This window comes from Pipistrellus hanaki (genome assembly GCF_964339955.1).
Source record: "Pipistrellus hanaki genome assembly, chromosome: 12".
In the NCBI taxonomy this organism is placed as follows: domain Eukaryota; kingdom Metazoa; phylum Chordata; class Mammalia; order Chiroptera; family Vespertilionidae; genus Pipistrellus; species Pipistrellus hanaki.
Genome location: NC_140514.1, coordinates 38,245,272 through 38,273,149, shown reverse-complemented (window position 1 = coordinate 38,273,149; position 27,878 = coordinate 38,245,272). Strand labels below are relative to the sequence as shown.

Here is a 27,878-nt window from a genome sequence, read left to right as displayed (position 1 = left end):
GGGCTGAGGGATACCCCCCAACCCCCACCCCCACACGAATTTTGTGCACCAGGCCTCTAGTAAAAATATTTAAAAAAATAAGAGATGTGTTTCTTGTAGAACCCATTTAAGTTATTTAATCAGATAAAGCTTAAAACAAGAGTAGGCAATCCTGAAAGGATCTATACTTAATAACACACGTTGGAAATATATGAAGCAATGTGACTAGCCCTGCTTATTAATCACCTTCCAACTCTTCACATTATTCACATCTCTGTTCAATGTTCCTTCCTCAGACAGCTCTTAAACTAATCATTCTACCCAAAATAGCCCATTTCCTCAAACATTCTTTACCTTGCTTTATTTTTCTTTGTAATACTTAATCACAAGATGATATTTTATCAGTTTTTGGTTACTTGTTTATCATCAGTTTCCTCCACTAGAGAATAAGTACCATCTTCATTGTTTTAGTCATATCAATTACTCAGAGCACAGATCAGAGCATATGTTCAATAGTACTTGTTGATTGAATGAATTTAATTATGCATGTATTTATATTATTTATATGAAGTACATATTTAACATTTGTTGCACTATTATGTTATTTAACCTGACATTAACTGTCGATTTCATTTTTATCAATCATCTACTCATTGTGCAATCACTTACCAAACCTCTACTTGGTGTTATGTACATAGTTAGCATGCGAGGTGGGGAGAGACCAAAAATGTATAAAGTAAGATGTCCATAAAGAAGTCCCCACTTCCTGATCAATAAATTAGAAGTCCTTCGCAAGCAAAGATTGGACACCCTAAATCCAAGGGGGAAATACGATTGCATGTTTTTAAAAACACTCCAGTAGTTAGGTTTGTTTCTGCAAATGCTTCCTTCCACTCCCTCAAACAGCCCAACTCCCCAGTTTTCCGCCAGAGCCATCTCCCATCCAACCTTCCTCAAAGCTCCTTCCCTGGAAATTGACAGCTGGGGAAATCCCACTGAGGCCCGTCCCTCCAGTTATACTGTGAGGTGCAACCTGTGGGAGGACTTGCTGGATCCTCCAATGGACTAAAGCGGGAGCAGGAGCCTGGGTAAACAAATGCAGAGGGGCTGCTCTTTGGGCTCCTCCCAGCCGGACGCCCCATGCTTTTGGCCCGATGCCTCATCCAGGACCAGCACAGCGTGCTTCCAGCCAATCAGAGCCGGTGTCTCCCGCGGGGAGGCGCTCCACCTGGAGGGAAAAGAACGAAGGGAGCAAAGGGACAGATGTTACTACCAATCAGAAGCTGGTACTTCTGAGGGAGGGGGCGGGCACTACTTCACACTGAAGCCAATAAGCACCCCACGTGCCCTGTTAGGTGACTGAGCGGCATCCTCTTCGGCCCAATAGGCGAATAGGGCGGTGCCCAGCAACCAATAGCTTGGGTTCGGGGGCGGGGCGAGGAGTCAGTGCGCTTTAAGAGGCAACCTGGCGAGTGGTGGGGCGCTTCTTCGTGGTGGTGTGCTGTGTGGCTCACGCTCCGACCGGGGAGGCCGGGACCGTCCTGGCTGCGGCGATCTCTGCGGCGGCGGCGAGGGCTGAGGCTCTCGGAAGAGCGATCGACCGAGTCGGGTGTGAAGGAGGGGCTTCTGGTCAGCTCAGGTGGGCTCGGGCGCCCGGGCTGCTGGGGAGGGGACCCCGCGGGAAGCGTCGCTCTCCAGGTTTCGGGGGGCGCCCTGCGCCTCCCTGTCCGCCGCCCTCGGGCTGCGAGCGGCGGCGCGCGCCTGCCGAGCTCCATTGGGGAGGGTGAACCGGCAGGTCCCACGCCGCGTCAACTGCGCTGCCCCTGAGCCCCTTGGAGGCGAGGGAGTTCTTAGTCGTTTTTATTTTTTTTTATTTTTTTCCTGCAAAGGCGCGCTGTTCATCGTCCACCCCCAACTTCCTTGAGCCCACTAAGCCCCCCTCGAACACTCGGACTGAAGTCTCTGGTTCGCGGGTCCCTTTCCTACCGGGCAGATGAAGCAAAGCTGCCTCCCTTGTCCCCCTGCCCCGGTGTGGGAAGGGGGCAGATGCGCATTTGGCCCCTCCCTCATTTGCTCCCCCCTCCCCCCTCCGTGCGGGTTTTGCGTTTCTGCTGCTCCCACCTCCCCTTTGGCTCCAAGCCCCTCATTCCTGAGACCTCATTTGCGTTTGGGGATCTACCTTGACCACTTCTCTTCTGCCTTCCCTTCCGCGAGTGAGTCCTTTCCCCTCCTCCCCCCACCCCCTACCTTCCATCCTCATCTCTCATGGAAACTTAACATTTTCCGCTCGTCCCTCCCAGGCAGCTGGAAAGGTGAGCACCCGAGAAGCAAGAATACACGCTGTACAGGGGAACTTTACAGTGGGAACTTTCATCGGTTTTGTTAAAGGTAAACCATTCTTGTCTTACTTAAAAACAAAATAGCATTGGGTCGTTATGTCCTCGCTTAGAGTCTTCGTCCCAATACAGTTGTTTTGGTGACAGTTTCTGAAAATGCAGATGAGAAGGATTGACCGACAGCGAGGAATTTAAAACGTATTATTATTATTATTATTTTTTTTTTTTTTTTTAAGGAGACAGAATTGGATTCCATTTTTAAACAGCTTCATTGGAGGTGGCAGAGAGTTTGCAGGGTGAGGGCCTGACCATTCTAGTTGATCGTAAATTATAGAACATGCTTTTGCACAATGGGACTTGATCACACGCAGCCTGTGGATGATAATAGCATTGAAACTGTATAAAAATAATATGCTCTATTTCACTTTCACCGAGAATTTGTATTCACCTTCATAGTGTATCATGTTGGGTTTCAGTCGTGTTGATTGCAGCCATATGTTCTAGATGACAGTACAAACTATGATGTGCCTAAATAAAATTATGCCAAGACTTTTATGGGGGGAAAAGCAACTCACCACACTTAGATTTGATTGAGACTTTAGAGTTTTAAAAATGCTAACCTAGGTATTGCAGGGTTTTGTAAATGAGGGTTTTGTTTTGGGAGCTGGGGGAATTGAAGTATTGGGATAAGTCTGATGGCTCCTTCGGCTGTGCATGTATGAGAGAGAGAGGGTGCATGTGGAAAAGAGAAAATACACGTGTACAAAACCTTATAAATTCTAATAGTGCTTAGTTTCATTGCTTTGCATAAATTGGAATTGTTTTTCCTAGTTCTCAGTGGTGAATTGTAAGCAGTGAATTTAATCATGTCCACACTGTTTTGGTCAGAATTTGGCAAGTTTTTGTGAAAAACTCTTACTGTTTTTCTTATTCTATTTGTAACATATAAATATAAAAATACAATGCTTCCTTGTATTTTGCTATGGTAAGACTATTTATTGTATATAGAGAAGTAAGTCCCGTAAAGAAGTAATTCCAGTAAAAAGAATCTTTACTATGAAGAGGCATCATTCTTTGATGGACCATATGTTTGAACCCTATTAATAAATCGCACTAAAAAGAGGAAAGTCTTAAAGCTATTTCAACAAATCCCCAGGTGTTTAGAATCATAAAAAGAATTTCTGACAGAATTACTAGCAGTCAACAAAGAAAAGTCCTGAACAAATAACAAACTTGTGGGTGGGTCGCTATTGTGAATTAGTATAAGGCTGCAATTGAAAACCAACATTATTGTTGTACTTTTCCTGTGGATTTGCACTTAAAAATTACTTGTTTGTAAGCTTAAAGGACTATAGTTAGATTTCTTCATAAAAATCTTGCCTTTAAAGACTTCACAATGTAGTGGAAGACCTGTGCACTAAGAATGGAAGGTAGAGGGAGAAGCTGTGCAGTACAGGGAGAAGCTGTGCATTACAGGATGTGAACAGGTCCCAGGGAAGCCCTGTGGCCCCTGCCCTGGACTTTCTCAAGTGCCGTTTTCCTGAACCTCCTTGTGTATGTCACACACCTTGGCTTCTCTCTGGAGGTGCTGTTCTCTCCTCTTGAAGGCTTTTTCCACCGTCTATGTGCCTGATGAGGTTCTATTTTAAAATCTTCTTAAAGTTTGCCACTGACCTCTACTCCATCCAAATAATTGTGTGTTTTTTTAATATCTTTCTGTTATTTTTTATTATAAATAATGACAGTGGATTCACATTATTCACAGTAATTATGGTCTGTAAAGTCACCTAGATCACTAAATTAGCAAATAATGAACCATTGCTCACAGGGAAAGTAATCTTAAATACTAAATACAGCTCATCCTGGTAGATTCTGTTTTCTTATTTTTGAAAAGAGAAAACGAGGTTCAGAAGTGTTAAGTGACTTCCCTGAGGCCACCCTCTAAGAGGTGCCAGAGTTAGGATTCAAACCCTTTTCTACTGGCTCCAGTGACAAAGCTCCTTGCATTGCACTGCACTGCCCCCTACCGTTTGGTCCTTTAGCCATCTCAATATGAGAGCTGAAAGAAGGCAGAGAGCCCTGCCTTGTTCTACCTATAGCCAGAAATGTTCACTATTCTGTGCATGTCTGTAAATGACTGTGAAAGTGCCATTGAATATTGATTTTAGGATTACAAATAAATTTTAGCAAGTAGGCGAATTCTTAAATACAGGATCCACAAATAATGAGGATCAACTGTACTTGTAAATGATCCCTGGAGTCTATTTCCTGTTAGCCCTCCTCCCTCAGCTCCCCCTCCTCCTGTCCATTCCTTAGCTTCTTTGAGAGTTCATTCACTTATTCTTTTAATCAACAATTTTTTTATTAAGCATTTACTATAAGTCAGGATCTTGTCTAGACTGTGGTGAACAAACTAGAGATTAAGCTCCTGCCCTTATAGATATGTTATTTAAGTAAGAGGGACAGATAGCTAGCAGTCTAGAGCTCAGTGGGGAGGTCCAGGTTGGAATTATAGATTAACTTGACCACAGTGAAACCTATTGTGCCCCCTCCCACTTCACATCCCATAGAATACTGACTTCCAGGACATTTCTGTTCTACTCTGTGCATAACACTTCCTTTTGAGCCAAGCCATGTCCTAGATTATTTCCTTAAAGTTCAGTCTGTCTTTAGTTAGGACTCTGAGTCTTGGTCCAGTCTTTCATGGTCAAAGAAGTAGGATTGGCCCATTCAGCTTGGCTCAGTGGTTGAGCATCAACCTGTGAACCAGGAGGTCACAGTTCAATTCCCAGTTAGGTCACATGCCCAGGTTTCAGGCTGGAACCCCAGGATGGGGAGTGCAGGAGGCAGCTGATTGATGATTCTCTCTCATCATTGGTGTTTCTATCTATCTTCCTTCTCCCTTCCTTTCGAAGTCAATAAAAATATATCTTAAAAAATAAAAAGTAGGATTGGTTTCATGCATTATCTGTCCCACAGACTATAGTATATACAAAAGAACCCCTTGGGGACAGTTTCTTCAGAAGACAAGACTATGGGAGTCCTTAGAGTTTTTTGAATGTCTGTCCAATTCAAATACCTATCATGTGATCACAGATAATGTTCAATAAAGTTCCTAACAAAGTAATTCACACATGTCACAGTATTCCATAAATCTTCCTTTTGGTTTTGCATATAGTATAGTGCAGTTATTTGTTCATATGGCTGTCTTCCTTCCTAGACTATGAGCTCCATGAGGAAGGATCCAAATCTTCATTCTTCTATCCATGGCACTTAGTTCGGTGCATGTTATATAGTAACTAGTGGCTCGGTGCACGAAATTTGTGCCAGGGGAGGTGTCCCTCAGCCTGGCCTGCATCCTCTCCAATCTGGGACCCCTCTCGTAATCCGGAACAGCTGGCTCCTAACCATTTGCCTGCCTGCCTGATCACCCCTAACCACTCTGCCTGCCGGCCCGCTCACCCCCTTGCCCCACCTTTCCAGCCTACTTGCCCCCAACTGCTCTCCCCTCCTGGCCTGATCGCCCCTAACCACATCTGCCTCGGCTCTGCCACCATGGCTTTGTCTGGAAGGACATCTGGAAGGTCTCCTGGTCTAATTAGCATATTTCCCTTTTATTATTATAGATAAATGCAAAAGTGTATGACTTGAGGAATTTATAACTATTTCTGAAAGGATAGGAATATATGAAGGTTTCCTAGAGAAGGTATTTCTTAAGCTCATTCTTAAAAGATAAGTAGGAATGTCTTCCAAGTGAATGAAACTTGAGACAGCATGCTAAGCAGAGACCCGCAGGCACAAAGGCACAGAGATATGAAAAGATAATGAAGGTTACTCAACATTCCTAGTTGATTGAAAAAAACAAAACATAAAAAGCAAGCAAACGGAAATCACTTGAGGAAATAACTATGAATGGGCTTAGCTAGAGGGCATGTCACAACTGAGTTAACCATGACCACAGCTGCTCAGTTATGAATGTAAGGTTTAGGGGAGAAACTTTCTCAAGTAGTTGGCAGGATATCAGTAACAGTTTAGAAATACAAGTATTGAATTCTGGGCACTATTACACTACAGTGAAATTATTTACTTCATCATGAAACTTACATGTGTTCCATACTTTTCAAGGTTCTCAAAATATAATCAAATTTTATTCTGAAAGAGCTTATAAGCTAACAAGAAGAAAAGAAGAAAGATGGATGAACTGATTTATCATAGGATAAGGAGGATATATATATATATGACTAATATGCAAAGTGTCCCCTCAGGAGTTCAACCAGGAGACCAGGAGTTCTATCGCTTGTTATGATGTGTGTTGACCACCAGGGAGCGGAGTGGAATGTGGTGAACCACCAGCAGCAGCAGGGGAGTGCTGAGGGAGTGAGGGAAGGAGGAGGCAGGGAGGCAGGGAGGTGGGCAGGGCAAGGGAAAGAGGAGGTGGAGAACAGGGAACCTGATTGGCCCTGATCGCAGGCCAGACCTAAGGACCCTGCCTGTGCATGAATTTCATGCACCAGGCTTCTAGTATTATATATGAATAAAATGCTATCTAAATAAGGAGAAAGAAATAGTAATATAGGAAGTGCTGGGAGAAAATTCCTCAAATGAGGTGATAATTGAGCTAGGCATTGATAGGTGAAGAAAAAGGAGTGCACTAAACTGAAATTAGGGATTTTTTTAAAGAATTAATATTTTGTGGAAGGAGAGCTTTAAGAATTATCCATTTTTGCTATCTGTTGTGGGTTTTAATTAAGTTACACTTATTCAAACAGTTTTTCTAAACATAAAATGTGAATAGTTATAATAGAAGAATTTTGTGTCAAAATAAACTTGTTTAACCAAAGGTTTCTGTAATGCTGAACTTCTCTAGAGCCTTTATTATATTGCCCATTGTGTATTATGGATCTCCAAAAGGGGTACATTACATTTTCCCATGGCTTCTCCTACCCCCTACCCCCTCCTCCATCCCTGCAGCATATCTAAACATCTTTTGGAACAGTATTATATGAGACACTAGAGGCCCGGTGCATAAATTTGTGCACCAGTGGGGTCCCTTGGCCTGACCTAAGGGGTCAGGCCAAAACCGGTTCTCCAATATCCCCCAAGAGGTCCTGGATTGCGAGAGGGCACAGGCCAGGCCGAGAGACCCCCATCAGTGCAAATTTTGGCCAGGGAGAGATGCAAGAGGTACGTGTCCAGCCCATCTTGCTCAGTCCTGAAGGGGCGGACCCCAGCAGCAATCTCTCCTACCAGTCGGAGCATCTTCCCCCTGGTGGTCAGTGCACTTCATAGCAACTGGTCGACCGGTCAACTCCCCGCACCGCCCCATGGTCAGTGCATATCATAGTGAGCGATTGAGGGGCCTTAGCATATCATTAGCATATTACACTTTGGTTGAACAGACGACCGGACACTTAGCATATTAAGCTTTTATTGCATAGGATAGTTTGAGGAATGGTTCATTAAAATATATTTTTACCAACCCATAATTTATTAGTGCTCTCCATGTGCATTTTAAAATAATCAGTATAATCTTATGAAAAGAGAGACATTTGGAGAGAAAGAATGTATTCTAATCTAGTTATCATCTTGGTCAATAAGTTCCAAGTTTTTAAAAAGTTATATAATCACACACCCCTCTTTTATGGCTTATTCATATTTTGAAATTCCCTTGGTGACACCCTGGGGTGTTGCAAAACCAGAATAGAAGTCAATGCTGGGGGTAAAGGCAAAGGTCGTCTTGAAAGTGAGAATCTTCCAACTTGAGAGGATGCTGCTTTTTTTTATGCATTCAGATTGGGTCATTTTAGACATACATTTTGCCAACTATGTATTTTATTTAGGAGCATACTGAAAATCCACACCCTCTTCTGACTCTGGATTTTTGGGTTTTGTACGCCAATGTTCTCCTTTCAGTAAATTTGATTGTATGAGCATTAGGGACTGAGTCCTTACACTATGTAATTTTAACTCATGTCAATTTTGTGATTAACTCCCGAGAAATTGTTAAAATTAAGGAAGCAGTCCTAGCTAGTTTGGCTCAGTGGATAGAGCATCAGCTTGCTCTTATTGACCAATGGGTCTTGGGTTCGATTCCAGCCAAGGGCATGTACTTGGTTGCAGAATCTTCCCTGGGCATGGTCAGGGATAGTGCAGGAGGCAACCATTCTGATGTGTTTCTCTCAAATCGATGTTTCTCTCCATCTTTCCCTCTCACCTCCACTCTCCCTAAAAATCAATGGAAAAATATCCTCTTGGGTGAGGATTAACAAAATTAAGGAAGCAATGATCATGTTTTTGATAGCTCACTGAATTTGAAGTCAGAGGATCTGGATTTGAAATTTGTCTTTGCCAGCTTTCTATTTGAATGACCTTGGGCACATCTACCTAACCATCAGTTGCCACCATTTCCCTCTTGGTTTTTTGTTTGTTTAATATATTTTTATTGATTTCAGAGAGGAATGAAGAGGGAGAAAGAGATAGAAACATCAATGATGAGAGAGAAGCATTGATCAGTTGCCTCTTGCTCGCTCTCCACTGGAGATCAAGCCCACAACCCAGGCATGTGCCTTGACCCAAAATTGAACTGCAACCTCCTGGTTCATAGGTCAACACACAACCACTGAGAAATGCCGGCTGGGTTTTATATTTCTCAAATTTTAGATTTCTGGACTGAGTCTATTTAATCAAAGTTTTATTTTAAAATAAATTGCTTGATTTTATTTGCTTATGCTTTATTTGGATTTATATGTTTATAGCATAAAGTTAGGTCTAGTTTTCTTTTGTGATATTTTGGTTATTTTTAAAGTGTTGAGTTACCTGTATACTAACCATTAGAATACTCTTTTCATGTCTTTGTGCTCTGAACAATTGCATGGGAATAACCTGCTTTTTAAAAAATATATATTTTATTGATTTTTTACAGAGAGGAAGGGAGAAGGATAGAGTCAGAAACATTGATGAGAGAGAAATATCAATGAACTGCCTCCAGCACACCTCCCACTGGGGATGTACCCGCAACCAAGGTACATGCCCTTGACCGGAATTAAACCTGGGACCTTTCAGTCTGCAGGCTGATGCTCTACCCACTAAGCCAACCTGTTAGGGCTAGCCTGCTTTTTGAAAGTAGGAGTTGTGTGTTCTACAGGCTGGTCTTGCCTAACATTTAAAATGCCATTATTTCAGGGATAATGAGTTTTAACATAGAGATTTTAGTGTAAATAGGAGCAGAACAGAATGTAGTTATCCAGTAAGAGCTGACTTTAGTTTGATAGTGGTGTTCTTGGTTTCATCAAGTGAGGTTTAAAAAGAAAAAAGAAAAAAGAAAAAATTAGAATGAAATAGTGTTCTTCATAAAGTTACATTTATTTTGTATTGAATTAAGGCTTCCCTACTTTTTTTGGTATTAAAGTATCCTCTTATAAAATAATATTAATTAGAATGTTTTTACAATCATACTTTAAAAATTGTAATCCTAGTTGTTCTCAAAATATTTTTGAAAATTTACTGGCCTGTTAAATCCTAAAGATTGAGTATCTCTGATCTAATCAATCTTAGAAATTATTTGCGATATGCAGCCAAGCTTCAGAAGCACTGGTCTAGTCTGTAGGGTCTAATTCTACTCTCCTTTTCCTCATTCAAAGTCTTGTCTGAGGGAAAAGGGGAACAAAACAGGAATGTTTCCAAGCAGGGAGTCTGCCCAACCCACCGTCTGCAATACCAGCTATTCCTTCCATAGTCAATGTGGACCAGCTGATAAACTTGAAAAGTGAGGCTGCTAGGAGAACACAGAAATTAGGTAGCAGACAAGCGAGAAAAACATGTTGAAGCTAATCTCCTCATGAAAAGGTGTGGCTTCCAGAGTTTTCTTTCTCTTCAACTTGAAGCTTCTACATGATGCCTAAGTTCCAAACAGGTATTTCTGTCTTCATTTATTTATTTATTTTTTATTTTTTTAAAATATATTTTATTGATTTTGTACAGAGAGGAAGGGAGAGAGTTACAGAGCTAGAACCATCGATGAGAGAGAGTCATCGATCAGCTGCCTCTTGCACACCCCCCACTGGGGATATGCCCGCAACCAAGGTACATGCCCTTGACCGGAATCGAACCCGGGACCCTTCAGTCCCCAAGCCGACGATCTATCCACTGAGCCAAACCGGTCCCGGCTCTGTCTTCATTTAAAACAAGAAATAAAACAATTGAAAAATATATGCCGGAACCGGTTTGGCTCAGTGGATAGAGCGTCGGCCTGCAGACTGAAGGGTCCCGGGTTCGATTCCGGTCAAGGGCATGTACCTTGGTTGCAGGCACATCCCCGGTAGGGGATGTGCAAGAGGCAGCTGATCGATGATTCTCTCATCGATGTTTCTAACTCTATCTCTCTCCCTTCCTCTCTGTAAAAAATCAATAAAATATATTTTAAAAATATATATATGTGTGTATGTATGTGTGTTAAATATGTATAATACATATGTGTGTATATCTATCTATTCCTTCATAACTGTCTCCTGTGTCCAGCTTTATGCCAGGTCTATGATTTTGGCCTGCATTTTTCATCTGCAGAGAGATTATAAGAATTACTAGTATTACCTCAAACAATGCAATGACAAGTCATTAAAACAAAAATCCACTTCTGATGTTTTATGCAGCAAATTCTATTCTCCAACATTCCAATAAAATAATTCCAATAATTTCTTTCTTTTAAAGTTTCTCTTATTCTCTTAGGTTATTGTTTTAAAAAAATCTTAAAAATATCTTTAAAATGCACACAAAACTTTGAATTTAATGACAAAGTTCTTTGACATTAAAAAAAATTACTGGACCCTTCTAAAGCAAGGCTAAATAGTAAGTGATGGAGTGATAAATCACAAAATTCTACCTGACCAGTGTCCTCTCAGACACTCGGACATTAATGAGTGAGTGCATATAACTAAGAATGGACAAAACCTGCATCTAGTAGCAGTGTATTTGAAGTAAAATAAAATTTAAAACTGTTATTCACAATATTTAACTTTAAAAAAATATATATTTTATTGAGATTTTACAGACAGGAAAAGAGAGGGAAAGAGAGTTAGAAACATCGATCAGCTGCCTCCTGCACACCTCCCATTGGGGATGTGCCCGCAACCAAGGCACATGCCCTTGACCGGAATCGAACCCAGGACCCTTCAGTTCGCAGACCAACGCTCTATCCACTGAGCCAAACCGGCTTCGGCCACAATATTTAACTTTTAAAAAATGATATTAACCAGTTGAATGAAGTTAACAAAACTGCAAGAAACAGAATAGTAGACACAAGTTTTTATATCCATTGCTCAGTAGACTTTTTTCCCAGATGATTCAGTCGAAAGTCCCAAATCTCATTTAGGTTCAAAGAATGGTTAGTTTTTGCTGTGAACATGTTGGATCTGAAAGTTTGTATGTGTTTAAAGGATTGCACTGATGAAACAGGTATTCTAGAAATATCCTAGATACATTAAAAGCCCTAAAGTTCCTTATGGATAAGAAACAAAAGCCATTTTTTCAAGCCCTTTTAGGCATGAATCCTTGACCACAGTAGAATTCTAAGTCAAATGCATGGCAGGCCTTTGCACCTCTATTTTGACTAGGAACAGGGTTACGTGTTTTCCCATCTTCAGCCAAAGTGACAAATGTTATGTTCAGCTTTTTGCAGTGTATATAAGAGGGAAAGTGAGGTGGAGAGGGAATAAGTTTCAAATAGTCCTTAGATTTAATACTATTTTAGAGACACAGACTAGACATAAACTCCTTTCTCTTCTGATAGTCTAATTCTGAAGAACTTCTCAAGCAATGACCCACTTAAAATTGCACATTTGCCTCTAAGTAGATATAAGAAAATGTGTGGCAACTGGTAGTTTGTGTGGCAGAGCTAGTTGTCATTGTTTATTGATTACCTGTATTACTTATTTGTTACTTGTAATGACGTACCCCCAAGTTTAGCAGATTAAAACAACACGGTCAGGAATCTGAGAGCAACCATCTGAGAGCAGCGTAGCTGGGTGCCTCTGCCTCTGAGTCTCCCATGAAGTTACAGTCAGGCTGTTAACTGAGACGGCTGTCTCATCTGAAGGCTTCCCTGGGGGAAGATGAACTTCTAACTCCCTCACATGATGTTAACAGAATTCAGTTCTTGGCCACATGGGCCTCTCCATGGTAGCTGACAACCTGGAGCCATTCTGTTCTGTAATCCTTGTATAATCAAGCAATCCCCCCCATCTTTGCAAGCATTGGAGTCATTTTCTTTGTTCCCACTATACTACAGTATCACAATGATGTGCATTGGTATGGGTGAGGTTTGAGTGAATGTGAAAGGTCATGGTAGGATGGTTAGAGACACACTGCTCTTAGAGGGCATGCATGGAGGAGGAGCTGAGAGGAGCTGAGAATAGAGGAGAACGTTACATTAAACTCTGGAAGCCGGAAAGTCAGAGACATTACGGGCAGCAATCCTGTCTTACCCAGTGTCTTCCCCACGTTGGAAGGCATTCCTCAAATGCCTTACCAATGAGTCTCTAGTCCCCAGCAAAGTCCTCCATTCCCACCTCCTTCTAAAGTCCAGGGACACATTAAGCACTGTCACCCAGTAAACCCATAATCCAGTGTTCTTGAACTAACCCAGCAACTTCAATTATTTTACCATGAATCTGGTACCTTCTTTGTTCCTCCTATAGCTCTTTGTTCCTCCTATAGCAATGTCTGGATGGGTTTTTTAAGTGAGGCAGGACAGTCCTAGCTAGTTTTGCTCAATGGTTAGAGTGTCGGCCTGCAGACTAAAGGGTCCCAGGTTGGATTCCAGTCAAGGGCACATGCTCAGGTTGTGGGCTCCATCCACAGTGGGGGGCATGCAGGAGGCAGCCAATCGATGATTCTCTCACATCATTGATGTTTTTCTCTCTCCCTCTCCCCTCCTCTCTGAAGTCAATAAAAATATATTTTAAAAAAATGAAGTGAGGCAGAACAGTTCCGAGGCAGTCAGCCGACAGATGTGAAAGTACTTGATAAATTGCTAAACACTATACAAATTAAATTATTGGGTTGCTGCTATTTTAGAGAAACCAAACTTTCCAATTGTGTGGAAAACACAAGTAGAATGGTATAAAGTACACATCGACACTGTGTAGCCAACTATAAGAAAACCACTTTCCTAGTATCAGCAGCCCCATATCTCAATGTTTTCGACTTTGCTGAAGTGTGTTAATTTTGGGAACATCTCCATGTGAGATTATGGTAATTTTCCTCTCCATTTCTCATGAACGAGTACATCCTGCAATTTGCTCTCTGTAATTCCTCCTTGTTCTTGAATTAGAAGGGTTATTCTTTCTTCCTCTGTCTTCCCTTTTTCCTGATGGTTGTGTAAACGCAGGATTTATTTTTTGGGCAAAGGCAGATGTTTTAGAAAACTAAGCTCCGAGTTTCTATGAGTGACTTCCACATTGATAAGGATAAATCATTGTGCTGGCTGTAACAACTGCCAGTGAGTCTTTGGAACGATGCAACCTGCTACCCAGCAAGGATCGGGACCTTTAAGAGTCGCTGTATTGAGGAATAACCCACTGATACAGAGCAGACTTGCTTCTATCATTGTTATGCTGCAAGTGGAAGTGGTAAAAATAAGGAACTGGTTTTCTCTTGTCTGTAGCCTTAGGGAGGGAATTATTATGGAGCTGGATTTGGAATATAAAAGCAACCTATGTAATGTAGAAACATTGGAAATACTCCAAAAGGCAGTAGGGCATTATTAACATAGAAATGAGAAAAAGCAAATAAGGGTGTTATTATATACTGTTGTTATTTTCTTTAGTCTCTACGTAAAATATGTAAAACTGGTAATTCCTTACTAGGTGCCTGTTTATACCAACAGTGAATTAAATGGGTTCTGTCTTAAATGGTATACTTTTAAAAAAAAAATACTTTTTAATTGAATTCAGAGAGGAAGGGAGAGAAAGATAGAAATATCAGTGATGAGAGAAAATCATTGATCTGTTGCCTCCTGCACGCCTCTTGCTGGGGATTGATCGTGCAACCGAGCATGTGCCCTGACCGGGTCTCGAACTGTGACCTTGTGGTTTATTGGTCAATGCTAAACCTCTGAGCCATGCTGCTGGGCATAAATGAAATACTTTTAAAACTATCAATAGTTGTTTTACTGCCTATTCTTTATTCTTCACAGTTCTACCTAATGTCTATAACAGGTTAGAAAATTGCAAATATTTTAAAGGGGAGTAAGCAATAATTTTTTAGTGTACTCAGAAGAAGCAAAGAAGAACTTTTTCATGAATGTTGCTAAGATGGGAATGAATTAGGAAATAATTTGTTAAAGATGCCCCAAGGGGGATAGGGTGTAGATGGTATTTAAATAGAAAGGGAAAGTTGCCCAAATAATGATTCACCAGTATTTATGGAGTTCTTAATATTCAGGTGAGTTACAAAACATACGAAATCAAATATTTTTATTTATAAATTACTTTATGAAAAATTAAAATTATGATAAAAATAATAAAAGTTATTCAAAAGATAAGGAAAAGACATATACCCTGATAGAAAAATGGGCAAAATACTTAATTAGAAAAATTATAAAACAAGAAATATAAAGGGCCAGTAAGTATATCTCAAAATATTCAGCCTTTCATTAAAAATAAATGTAAATGTAAGTAATAAATTGAGATTGGTGGTAGCTTAAAAAAAAATAATACTCCTGAATGCAGAGGTGCAGGCACTTATATACTACCAAAGGGAATTTAAATTCTTATGACCAGGTAGCAATAAATCAAGAGCCTTAAGAAAAGAAATGTCTGGGGAGGGAGGGTATGAATGGGGGCGGAGGGGAATGGTAAGATATGTACACAGATAATAATTTAATTTAAAAAAAAGAAAGAAAGAAAAGAAACGCAATTTCTAATATAGCAGTTCTATTCCTAGGAGCTATCCTAAGGAAATCATTTTTTAAAATAAGCACAAGAAGTTCATCAAACTTTTATAATACAGAAACATTAAAACACCCCAAAGACAATATGGCTGTGTTATCATAGGAATGGGAAAAAGCAAATGATGGTGCCTCATGCTGTTATCATAAGGATGGATACTTGTGTGTGCCTGTGTATCTGAATACACTCAGGGGAAGTTACGAAGGTTATATGCACCAAACAGTTAATCATTCTTTACTCTAGTTGGTTGAACAACTGGTGGCCTTAATTTTCTCTCTTTTGCTTATCAATACAGTAAACATGTATTATTTTTTAATATGTGCTAAATAAAACCAATTTTGAGAATCAGAATAAGAGACCTTTGCTTACCATGTTCATTTAAGAACACATTTTCTTTACTTATTTAAACTTTAAGGAAACCATGTGATTGTGATTAGGTTGTAGAACCTACAGAATTTGCCTTGAAAAGATTCATCCTCCCTCTCACTCGCTAGAAAGGCTAAACATAGACATGGTTTCCTCCCCTCTTATTTATTTATTTATTTATTTATTTATTTATTTATTTATTTTTATATAAGAGAACAAAACCATTTCATTTATTTATTTTTCAATAAGTTTAAATCCTTGATGGATACAGCATTACACAGACTCTATGTCCAGTGGCCTTAGCAGGAAGGTCGCTTTGGAATTTAGCATGACCCGTGCCACTGTTTCCATGAGCACCAGTTACCTTTCCCAGGATTACTCTGGTTTTACTCCATTTGCTACCAGGAGTCACTGTGGAGATCTTGCTTTCGTACACATAAGCACATCTCTTGTCTAGATAGAATTCAGTTTCATCTCAAGTATAAACACCTTCAAGTTGTTTTTTTTTTAGATTTGTTTTTATTATTGGTTTCAGAGAGAGAAAAGGAAAGGGAGAGGGAGATAGAAACATCAATAATGAGAGAGAATGATGTCTCCTGCATGCCCCCCCCCCCCCCCCCCAAGGACCAAGCCTGCAACCCAGGCATGTACCCTGATTGGGAGCCAAACAATGATCTCCTGGTTCATAGGTTGATACTCAACCACTGAGCCATGCAGGCTCAGACTAAACACCTTCAATTTTAAGAAGAGCTGTGTGCTCCTTCTGGTTCTGTGAGACCCCACTTATAGTCAGAAAAAGTGGCCTTCCAGAGATATTTATTGTTGTAGAAGTCCTGATCTCAGCAGCCTCCGCAGGCTCCAAGATGGCAGAAAGAAGGCATATTTGTCTTTTAACCCTTAAAAAGAGCTGTACATCTGTATAGTTGATAATTATAGGATATTATTAGTTTTGTAACAGATACAGGTTAGCAGTTTGTGTTCTTCCATAGTTAATAACTTGGACTTAGAACTTCAGAAGCTTCTGGGAGAAAATGGAAATTACAGGTTTTCATTTCCTGAATCTTGTAACATTTTACCTTTTCTTTGGTTTCTGTTTAGGGTCTATCATAATGAATGGATCCAGTGTGGCAAATACATCCCCCAACGTAAACTCCAAAGAGGCCCAGGGGTTAAATGGGCATGATGAGAAAGAAAACCCATTTGCAGAGTACATGTGGATGGAGAATGAAGAGGATTTTAACAGACAGGTAAAGAAAGAAGAGGGAGGACAGTGATGAGTGTGACTCGGCAGCTATAATACTTTATTGTCAGTCTGTTACAAAAGAAATGGGTTCCTCAGCTTTAGAATAACTTAAAAATACGTGGAAGCCTGGTCTGAGCTGACCAGGAAACAGCCTCAGCTGGTAAGAGACCAGGTAGAACTTTGGAGGAAGAGCATGACATTCTTCTGCCACAGTAATTAAAAGAAGATCTAGTGCCATGGTGATCTGGTATAGACTTCTGAGAAACAGCAGATTTGTGCAGACAGGCCAGCCTGGCATGCCCCAGTCAAGAACCCAGGGACTGGCATGATGTGAGCCTGAGATAGATATGTGTGTAGCAGGGTGGGGGAAGGCTAGGCTGCTTCAACGAAGATTCAGCAGTGATTCATTGTCTTCCATCTCTTAACGTTACTAGCCCAAGGTAAGCCATTCCAGGTAGACAGGTGGGACCGCATAGTTCCTTCCACGGTGTTGCTTTGCCACCTCCAGGGCACTTATCAGCTAAGTAACTGAAGGAAAACCGGAAGTCTAGCCACTGGGAAAGGAAGAGAGTCAAAGGCCAAGGGAGGGGGATCTCCTTTTAACCAAGTGATGCAAAGTGCTGCCATCTCTTCTGGGGACGTCACTTGATGGTAGGTAACATGGTCATGTCCAGCATGGGAGATGGGAAATACGGTTTTAACTGAATAGCCTGTTGCTGAGGGAAGAAGAAAACAAGCTTTGGGGGTGCTGTCAGCAGTTTCCATTCTAAGTGGCTCCCTGTGTCATGATTTGTGTGAATAGCACATGTACCATGCTTCACTCACCCCTGTGCCCGGTAACCATTCTGGGGGTTGTGCCTGTGAATACATGTAATAAGGGGAACACTTTTGGGGAGAATCAGGGCAGATCTTGAGCAATTAGGCTAAATCTTGTGGCTTAGAAATATTTTGTAGTTACTGTTAAGTACTTTCTAATTTTCTTGAAATGTTTTTAAGTGTTGCTAACTATAATGTTGAAATACAATTTTTGAGTCTTGCTATCAGTGACTTTTCCTTGGAATTCATGAGGTGTTCACTGTATCGGCTAGTTTGGGTGATTATTTTTGTTTGACTCCCCCCTGGCATGAGTGAGCTGTGAATCTGTCACCACGCCAGCTGCAGGAGAAGAGAAGGCCCGTGTGAGGCAGGAGGCCTGTTAAAATCACAGTGTGCAGAATGAACTCTTTCATAAGAGTTAATAGTCAATGACTGTAAACAGGTATAAAATATCTTAGATACATGTTGCTTTAATTTATGGCAATCTTTAAGAAATATGGACTTGTTTCAATATTCATAGAATCTTTTTCTTTTTATCTTCATCTGAGGACATGCTTTCATTGATTTTGAGAGAGAAAGAGGAAGGGAGAGAGAGATAGAGAAACATCGATCAGCTGCCTCCTGCACGTACCCTGACCGGGAATCAAACCCACAACCTGGGTATGTGCTTGGACCAGGAATTGAACCCGCAGCCTTTTGGTATATGGAATGATACTCCAGCCTATTGAGCCACACCAGCTTGTATTGTTTCTTGTTTTGAAAGAATCCTACATTGACGAAATCATTTTCTATTGGTATGTCAAAAAGTGTTCTTTATATTTTTCTAAGGTTCTGAAAATATTTTTCACCCTTAGAGGCCTCATTACCAGAAAATTGGGCCAGAAGCTAAGAGTTGGTTTTTATTTAATGTCCATTGGCCAAGTAGTGGTCTAGTTACATAGTTCCTATACCTTTTTCATAGTTGACAAAAGGGAAATTTAGAAAAAGTTGCTTCTTAACAAGATTGAGAAAAGAATTTTAAGCTTTAAAAATGATTTTCGAACCTTAGCTGATTTGCTCAGTGGATCGAGCATAGGCCTGCAGACTGAAGGATCCTGTGTTTGATTCTGGTCAAGTGCACATACCCGGGTTGTGGGCTCCATCCCCAGTAGGGGGCATCCAGGAGGCAGGCGATCAATGATTCTCTCTCATTATTCTTGTTTTTATCTCTCCCTTCCTCTCCCTTCCTCTCTAAAATCAATAAAAAAAAATTTTTTTTTACACAAAAAAAGATTTTTGGTACATGCCACATGAATGGAAAATATCTGTTTCACATATTAGAAGTCTAGATGATCTGTGAAGAACTTCTGCTATTTTGAATAACTGTTTCCTTAGTTTTATTATTAATGGAACTTAACAATTGAAAAAAGTATATTCTGTCCAGGCAGTCTTTAGAAGCATCTTAATTCTTAGTAGGACTCATGCAAGATCATTCTTTTTTTTTTTTTTTTTTAACTAAGACATTCTATATATATATATATATATATATATATATATATATATATATATATATTTGTTTTAATTTATTTATTATTTTTTTATTTTTATTGATTTTTTACAGAGAGGAAGAGAGAGGGATAGAGAGTTAGAAACATCGATGAGAGAGAATCATTGATCAGCTGCCTCTTGCACACCCACTACTGGGGATATGTCCACAACTAAGGTACATGCCCTTGACCAGAATCGAACCTGGGACCCTTCAGTCCACAGGCCGACGCTCTATCCACTGAGCCAAACCGGTTTCGGCAGATCATTCTTAATTTTGGAGTAAAAACCTCTAACACAAAGAGGTGGATTAAACCTGGGAGGACGGGTGTCTCTGGGAGGGTGAGTCTGAGCTTGCACCTTTGCCTGGTAGGTGGAGGAGGAGCTGCTGGAGCAGGACTTCTTGGACCGGTGCTTCCAGGAGATGCTGGACGAGGAAGACCAAGACTGGTTTATTCCATCGCGAGACCTGCCTCAGGCCATGGGACAGTTGCAACAACAGTTAAATGGACTATCTGTCAGCAACGGTCATGATTCTGAAGATATTTTGGTAAGAGCCATAAGTAGTTCCACATGTGACATAGTGAGAATATGGGATTTGTAGTCGCAGTCTTACTTTCTGGCACTACTACCTTGGGCAAATCCCTGGAGCCCTCTAACCTGCTATTCTTCACTTACCATGTGGGCATTAATAATCGGGTGCATTGAAGATGCATTCACCTAATAAAGCTTTGTGAAAACATCAATGTCACAGCATCACCAACTTTCATTTTTCTCAATGGGCTTTTAAAAGTAGAATTGGGATTAAGGATAAAAATTTGAACATATATATATATATCTTTATTAATTTCAGAGGGGAAGGGAGAGGGAGAGAGAGAAACATCAATGATGAGCGAGAATCATTGATCAGCTGCCTCCTGCACATCCCCTACTGGGAATCAAGCCCACAACACAGGCATGCACCCTTGACTGGAATTGAACCCGGGACCCTTCAGTCCGCAGGCCGACGCTCTATCCACTGAGCCAAACCAGCTAGGGCAAGATTTGGTTTTAAATTATCATTTGCTGCTGTTCTTTTCTTTTACTATCCCTCAAATCTGCATTTGTAATTTTGAATGATGCTATTATAAAAACTGTTCATTTTGGAAGGAACATATTCATTAGAGGCCATTATCCACTTAAAATTAAAAGACTGTATAAGTGAATTCCCTGCCTTCCATGTTTACCTATGGAATTCAGAGTGATTTAGTTCTCACACAACTCATGGTCTGAATGATTGTGCCCCAGAGTTTGCTAAGGTTTGGGTATTCACAAGAGAGCAGGGAACCAAAGAGAGTACAGCAGGACGAAGAATGATATATGTACATAGGGATTGTGGTGATCAAACTGGTTTGATGGAGTTCTTTGATGTTCATCAGATTAGGGTGCTCAAGGAATTGAATTATTTTTGGAGTCACACTTATAAGCCCCTAATGAAAGCATCATAAAGGGAGCGGAAATCTGAAGTAGGAAGGAGACAGTGAGGTTGGCTAGGGCTTAGAATGCCAGGGGCCATTGAGACCAGCCCCGCAGTAAAGGGCTGAGTTGTAGGAATTCTTTTTTTTCTCTCTTTTGAGGCTGAGGGGAAGGTACTGGTAATAATGGAAGCAGGGAGAAAACAAATTTTACATTTTGTCGTGGGATTTATTATCTCTTGGTTCTTATTTCAGAGCAAAAGTAACCTGAACCCGGATGCCAAGGAATTTATTCCAGGAGTGAAGTACTGAGCTGACAGAGAAACTCTGAGGAGGACTTGTATATCCCCACATCTGGGGACAGTGCTGCACAAAGAGGCAGAGCTGAAGGGGGTGGGTGGGCTAGGGGTGCACAGTGGGGGAGGGGAATAGTAGTTTAATTTAACACTGTGACTGGAGTAGCTAAACGTGCTCAGTCTTACTCTACAAGCCTTTGAGTATTTCTCTTTTGTTCTACTGGCTTTCATTTTGAGCAGTTTATTATTATTATTATTATTATTATTATTATTATTAGGTTTTTGCCTTTTTGAGTTAAGGAAATTATTGCAATTTTTCTCACCTTCATCAGGAATGTACTGCTATGTGTTATTTAAACAGAATAAGCTGACCAAGAAAATCTGGGTGTTTACGAACACCCTCTCACCCTGCTGTATGCTTGCAAGGGCAGTGAGCACCTAGAGAACTACTGAGTCTGTTAAGCTGGATGGGAAGGGGGATTGAGTGGAAGAAGCAGGTGTTTTAAGCGACCCATGAGCACTTTCTGCAAGGAACTTGGATTACCAGTTGTCTGCCGAGCCCATGTCTTCCTGCCTTGAACCTCCATTCAAAAAAAACACGGACTTGAAGTATTAGTTTACAGTAACTCTTTTTATGGTTGAAGAAAGTTGTGAATTCAAGGGGAAACTGTGATGGTTCTTGCCACTCGAGTCATACAGTTATGGGCAGCCTACTCTTAAGCCTCTGTTTACAGCTACCATCAGACTCATCATTTACAAGGTACAGGAGCACTTGGGTAGATTTGCCTCTTTGTCTTTCATGTTATCTAGTACCATATTCCTCCCCACCCCCACCTATTCTGATTTTAAGAAAAGATACTGTTACCAAAGGTGTGTGAAAGGCATGCTATGCTGGCCATCAGCTTCAGCCTGGAGAAGCCATCCTTGAATCCTGTTAGTGTGTCTTAAGTTTATGTGGACAGTTGTTTTCCCAACCCATCAAAACTCGGTCCTTTTGGTATATTACTTTCCTCGGGAAGGCTTATGCACTTTTATAAGTAAATGTATTTTTTAGGACACTAGGAAGGAGCTCAGTTCACAATTTTGATGCTTCTCCTACTTTACAGAATTGTGCAAAAGAACTAAAAAAAAAAAAAAAAAAAAAAAAAAAAAGCCTAGGAGAGTGGGTCCTACTTGACCCAGGTGACTGTGTGACCCACTGGGATAGTTTCAACAGGTATAAAATTTTACTGTTCCTACATGCCCAGCTTTGTGAGTTTTGTAGGTTTGGCCTCTGGGTACATTCCTTTTGCCTTTCCTGCCTGTAAGGCACACGTTTGCTGATACTCATAGGGAACTAACCTGGGTACCAGGTGCTGCCTTTGTGTGTCAGAGGTGTAGGTGGCAGAGTCAGCTCTGAAAGTGAGTGCGTCAGTCCCTGGCCATTCTCCCAGGATGAGGACCTCCAGGGTCTGGAGGACAGTGGCTTCTGTGTGACTGCCCCTGTGTTGTGTGATAGACGTATCAGGAAAAGACCCTGTAACTTGAAATAAAGTCTGTGCAAAATCAGTTTGTGGATGCGGGAGAGAGGTTGGAAGGAAAGGACTAGGACCTGGGAAGCTTAAGGATTTCTCCTTTTTTTTCTTATGACTTCCTTGTTGATGTTCTGAGCAGCCACAGTCTAAAGTCAGATTTAAAAAGCAAACCCACAGCTTTTTCGTGTATGAGTCTATTGGACGGCATTATTTGAACTGGCTTTCCTTGTTCGGACACATGTCATAGGGAGCTTATATTGCCAGACATGCACATTCACTCCCAAAGCCTTTACCTCAAAAGGATGGAACTCTCACTTGTTTGCAGAGAGGCGTGTGGACAAAGAAATTTCCTTGTTCCAGCTACAGGGTGGTTTCCTGTAACAAGGAGAGGGCCGTGGAAGTGCAGAACTAGAAGTCTCTCTCTTTTCTGGGGCCGCTTTTCTTTCGTCTCCAGTAGCTTGTCCAAGCTCAGAATTATAAAGGCTGTTGGAAAGGTTGTGTGATAGACACATCAGGAAAAGATCTTGTAACTTGAAATAAAGTCTGTGCAAATTAAGTATGTGGATGTGGGAGAGAGGTTGGTAGGAAAGGTTATGATTGCAGAGAGAGACATTTTCTAGGTCTGGGAATTGCTGTCACAAAGAGCACAATGGATTCTCGTGTGCTCCAGTCTGGAAAGTGCTCCTGGGATCCAGATCTAGCCAGTTCCTCATCCTGAAGGCTTGCTCCTCTGACAGCAGGACAGGCTATAATGCTAGGTGCAGGCCAAAGGGCTTGTCTTTCCGTAGGAGGCTCCACTTTGTGGAGTGTCACAAGGCGTATTTAGACAGGACTACGAAATGTTCCTGCCAAGTGAGCAGTGAGTCTGGCTGGATTTTCTAGAGTGTGCTGACTCCAGGATCAGAAAGCAGCTCGCAGTATCACCCCTTCTTAAATGTTTAGGCTGATGCTTCCAGTGGCTTCTCTTATAGCTCAACTCTTCGTCTATTTTGTTGTGAGGTGGGAACACAGCTGTTACCCAGATCACAGGCTCAGCTATACATGAGTGGCCAAATTATTATGATCTCTGAATACATAATAATCTGGCCACTCAGTGTATATCCTATATAATAAAAGGCTAATATGCAAATTGTCCCCTCGACCAGGAGTTCTACCAGCAGGCTGGCCAACTGCCCACATCACTTCCCCCTGGCCAGGCTGGCCGGACCCCACCCATGCACCTATTCATGCACCAGGCCTCTAATCCTATATAATAAAAGCCTAATATGTTAAGTGTCCAGATGACTGTTCAACCAACCAAAGCGTAATATTCTAATGATATACTAAGGCCACTCAACTGCTCACTATAATGTGCACTGACAACCAGGGGGCAGACAGTTGACCAGTTGCTATGACATGTATTGATCACCAGGGGCCAGATGCTCTGACTGGTAGGTTAGCTTGCTGCTGGGGTCTGGCTGATCAGGACTGAGTGAGATTGGCCAGACATGCCTTAGAGCCCGGCCACAATCCCTCTCTTGCTAGCTAACCTCTTGCATCCCTCCTCAGCCCCTATTGTGCACTGTTGGGGTCCCTCAGCCTGGCCTGCGCCCTCTCACACAATCTGGGACTGACCCCTCGGGGGATGTCAGAAAGCTGGTTTTGGCCCAATCCTGCAGGCCAGGCCGAGGGACCCCTCTGGTGCACAAATTCATGCACTGGGCCTCTAGTGTGTGTGTGTGTGTGTGTGTGTGTGTGTGTGTGTGTGTGTGTGGCCAGATTATTATGCATTCAGAGATCATCATAATCTGGCCACTCAGTGTAGTCAATTCTTAGCAAAAAAGGTATTTGGGTCTCGTTAGACCTTGACTGGGAAAGGCTGGGCGCCTCTATCTATCTCATAGGAGAGGGTCTGGGTGCCAGTCAGGCTGGACTCCGTTATCTTTTAATGGTGAGACTGTTATTTATAAGTGACCACTTTGATATTGAGTTTCAGTCATTATTCTGTTGAAACTTCTTTTTTATTGGCAACTGGAAGTTTAAGAATTTTTAGAGAAACAAAACATACATTTTTAATAGTTGCCAATTCTGGTTGGTCTCAGTGTTAGTTTATTAGTGATTCTGATTTTTATGGTCATTGAACTCTTAAAACTCCAAATTGAAAATTATTTTATTTCTTGCTCTTGAAGAAGAAAAACATAAAAATAAAGAAAATGCCTTTTCGGTTTCTCCAGGCCATAGATCTTCAGCAGAAAACTTGATGGGCACAGCCTAGGCCCAAGCACCTGCAACTTTGGGTCTTTGTGATTGCAGCAGGCGATTTTGGGGGTTATGTTAGGTCAAATAAAAAAAGATCATAAAAGGCTGAGTCTTTGTAGCACCTTGGTTTCCAAAGTTAAAATAGCTGGGACCTTTTAAATTCAGGTTCTAATGCTAACTCTACAGCTTAAAAGTGTTTTTAGTGAAACACTAAGCATTTCTCAAATTGTGTATTGTTACAATGTCAAAGAATTGTATTGATTTCGGAGAGGCTTGGAAGTAAGGAGGTCAGGTGGCTACTCTGGCAATGATATGTCAGAGAGGAAAGTCATTTGAAGTGGCCAAAGGAAATAGCTTGATTGAATCTTCTGCTGTTGCAAACACTGTAGAAACACCAGGAGCCCAGGAATCTACCTGCTGTGATTGGAAGGGGCAAGCGGTCTTCCATAAGGGGACCAGCAAATTGATGTTTCTTGGTTTAGGTCAGTGGTCGACAAACTGCGGCTTGAGAGCCTCAGTTTGTCGCAGTTTATCGCTCTGTTGACTAATGAGTTTGCTCACCACTGGTTTAGGTGATGCTGAGACCCGGGAACAGGCAAGAAGAGACCATTTAACTAAGATTGGAGATATCCACCTGTTGGGAAAGGCTGTGTATCCCCCAGCACTCCCCTTGGGGATAATGCAATCTGCATTTGTGTAGGAGGTGGGTGGGAAGCACAGGAGAGTTGACCCAGATCTGGTGCACATTTGGAACCTTCATTTCCTCCTTCCTCTGCTTGCGGTTCTAAGTGGATCATTGCCTCCTTGTTGCCCATAGGGATCCTTCGTTCTTCTGGTCCCTCTGTAGTTCACAGAGCACTTTCTTCAGCCACTGCTCTGCTGTGGTGTGAATTTCATTCAGACTTGGTTAGTCACAGTTTTTAAAGTGTCCCCCCCCCCCTTTGCTTTTAATCTTCTGTCTTTATTTCTCCTATCTTGAAGCTATTATTGGTGACAAGGAACAGTAGGAGACTGACTGAAGGCAACACTCAGGTTTTTTGCTTGACCTTCTGTCTCTTCCCCCCCCCCTCCAGCCCTCCCACTGCTGTTCCCAATCTAGTGTTTATGGGAGTCCCAGGAACAGGACAGCCAAGTTCACTGAATTCCACAAGATGTCAGCCAAGAGTCACCACCCCACCCCAGGGGATAAGAAAGAAATCTGCAGAGGGACAGAGGCACCATCTTTATTCCAAAAGAAAAAGCCCCCTTATGTTTTGTTATTACGAGGAGGCTCATTTCTGGGACTACTTCTTACAGGTGGCCTTTTACTTTATAATAATGAAGACACATCCTAGGCAATTTACCATAAAATGGACAGTGTTTTCACTCTGAACTCAACACTAAGTGATCATCCTGCCCTGTGGATCGTGAACCTCAGGAATGTTTAGTGCTTGGTGGGTGGTTCGGGAGGCAGGGTAATTAAAAAAAAAAAAAATATTGAGGCATATTTTACATATAATAAATGCACCCGTTTCAAGTGTTAAATTCAGTGATTTTAGTGACTTTCCTGAGTGGCACAGTCATAACTGTCACTGTTTTAGAACATTTTCATCCACCCCAGTAAGATCCTTTATTTATTGCACAGTAATCCCTGTTCCCAGCTTTCCATCACTTGCCTCTTCTGGACATCGTATCAGTGGAATCATACAAAACCTGACCTCTTGCTTCTGGCTTTTTCCACTCGGCACATGTTGTGGTGTGTCCACAGTGTTTAACTTGTGCTGGTCGTCTGTTTCTTTTTGTTGCTATAGCATTCCATTGATAGCTGTCCCGCATTTTGTCAGCAAGGAGTCCTTGAAACTTGGGTTTCAACCTCCCGTGGCCTAAAGGAGCCCTTAGAACATAGGACTCCGGGGGAAGGTGCTCTTCACGTCCAAGGAACCGCTTATCAGAAGCAGCTTTGTTATCAGAAGCTCCGAGACCTTGGGAGCCTGTGCTGCTGCAGAAATTTTTATAGTCTTGCAACTTTTTTATAAGGAACTCTTTTGCTATCTACCTGTCTGTACTTTTGAAGCATCTGGTAATTAATTTATTCTAAAGTATGAGTATGTGTTGGAGTGGACAAGTGAACCAGCAATAATACTGTGTTGGAGATTTTCTTTCCTCCCCGGCTGGATGGGGGAGTCTCTGAAATTTCTAAATACAGTAGTATCATCTCCATGACAAGGTGGGACCTTTGTTGAAGACCATGCTGCCTTTGTTGGACAGATGTTGAGGAGAAAAGGACCGCGTGCAGAGGAGAAAGGAAGTGCAGCTTGTGAAACAAGAAGCCCGGAGCCCGGTGCACGCCCCCCTCTGGTGTGGGAGGTGAAGCGCTGATGGTGTCCACCTGCAGCTTAGCCCCCCCAGCAGGCCCGGGTCTTGTCTTTGGACTTTTATCCCTGTTTCACAGTGTTTAAAAGCTGTTTTTGTCCCCCACACTCCAATAAACATTACATGGTAGTTATTAATAATACTTCTTTGGGGGAGGAGCAGGGCTTTAAAATTAAAATAATTTTCATAAAGATGTAAAAAAATAGAAAAGTTACTTTAAAATTTTTACTATACAAACCAAATGGCAGCTGTTGAAAATATTAATGAGAATAAAATGCATTTGCTGGCAACGGAACTCTTTTTCCTAAAGTTGGGTCATTATATATATCGCACTATACAGGTGGTGGTATACATGTGTATGTGTTTGCGAGATAATTTGTCTCAAGATTGATCATAGTTTTAGTTGTATAAGTTTCCATTCCAAATAGTATTACATGATAACGTTAAGCATTGCCCTGTGTAAATTCCACCTTCTTCACTTTCTTTGTGCTTTTGATCTGACTTTGTTTATTAATAAAACTGACACACCTCCTTCCTAGGGCCATTGTGACAATTAGACTAAATTTAATTTCAAAATACTTCCTTAATATATGGTAGCAATAGTGGTAATAATATGTACAGCTTTGAACAAAAATGGTAACAGGAAAACCTCAGGCTTGAAGGGAAACTGGGTAGCTATTATTGTTCCTGTTTCTGGACAAAACTGACTTATCTAGAAAACAAGGATTCTGTATCTTTCAATTACCGAACAAGTTTGAGAGCCTGCTAGATCCCAAGCACGGTCCTAGGTACCGGTGCTACTGTTGTAACAACCTA

General features: G+C 41.4%; 1 protein-coding gene and 1 pseudogene across 3 annotated transcripts; one reads left to right on the top strand and one right to left on the bottom strand.

The window, feature by feature from the left end:
* Window positions 1-1,424: 1,424 nt before the first annotated feature.
* Window positions 1,425-26,415, top strand: PAIP2B (poly(A) binding protein interacting protein 2B). Of its 2 annotated transcripts, none has more exons than XM_084901254.1 (5): window positions 1,425-1,618; window positions 2,280-2,367; window positions 16,724-16,872; window positions 19,582-19,758; window positions 20,918-26,415. In XM_084901254.1, exons 3-5 carry the CDS (start codon window positions 16,735-16,737, stop codon window positions 20,972-20,974), a joined length of 372 nt encoding a protein of 123 aa, XP_084757380.1. In that variant the 5' UTR covers window positions 1,425-1,618; window positions 2,280-2,367; window positions 16,724-16,734; the 3' UTR covers window positions 20,975-26,415. The 2 variants fall into 2 exon arrangements, with proteins under 2 accessions (XP_084757380.1, XP_084757381.1); XM_084901255.1 differs by having other exon boundaries at window positions 1,437-1,618; window positions 2,284-2,367; window positions 20,918-21,051.
* On the bottom strand, window positions 15,876-16,612 carry LOC311631147 (large ribosomal subunit protein eL33-like; annotated as a pseudogene). Its single transcript has 3 exons — window positions 16,588-16,612; window positions 16,358-16,463; window positions 15,876-16,114 (listed from the first exon to the last, which is right to left on the bottom strand). The product of its transcript is annotated as a large ribosomal subunit protein eL33-like (transcript).
* Window positions 26,416-27,878: the final 1,463 nt, after the last annotated feature.

What these genes read in the sequence shown, in the direction of transcription:
- PAIP2B (XM_084901254.1), top strand. Translation starts at nt 16,735, where the DNA reads ATGAATGGATCCAGTGTGGCAAATACATCCCCCAACGTAAACTCCAAA. An exon ending in AAGAGGATTTTAACAGACAG is followed by an intron (nt 16,873 to 19,581) that starts GTAAAGAAAGAA and finishes TTTGCCTGGTAG; the next exon opens with GTGGAGGAGGAGCTGCTGGA. An exon ending in ATGATTCTGAAGATATTTTG is followed by an intron (nt 19,759 to 20,917) that starts GTAAGAGCCATA and finishes TTCTTATTTCAG; the next exon opens with AGCAAAAGTAACCTGAACCC.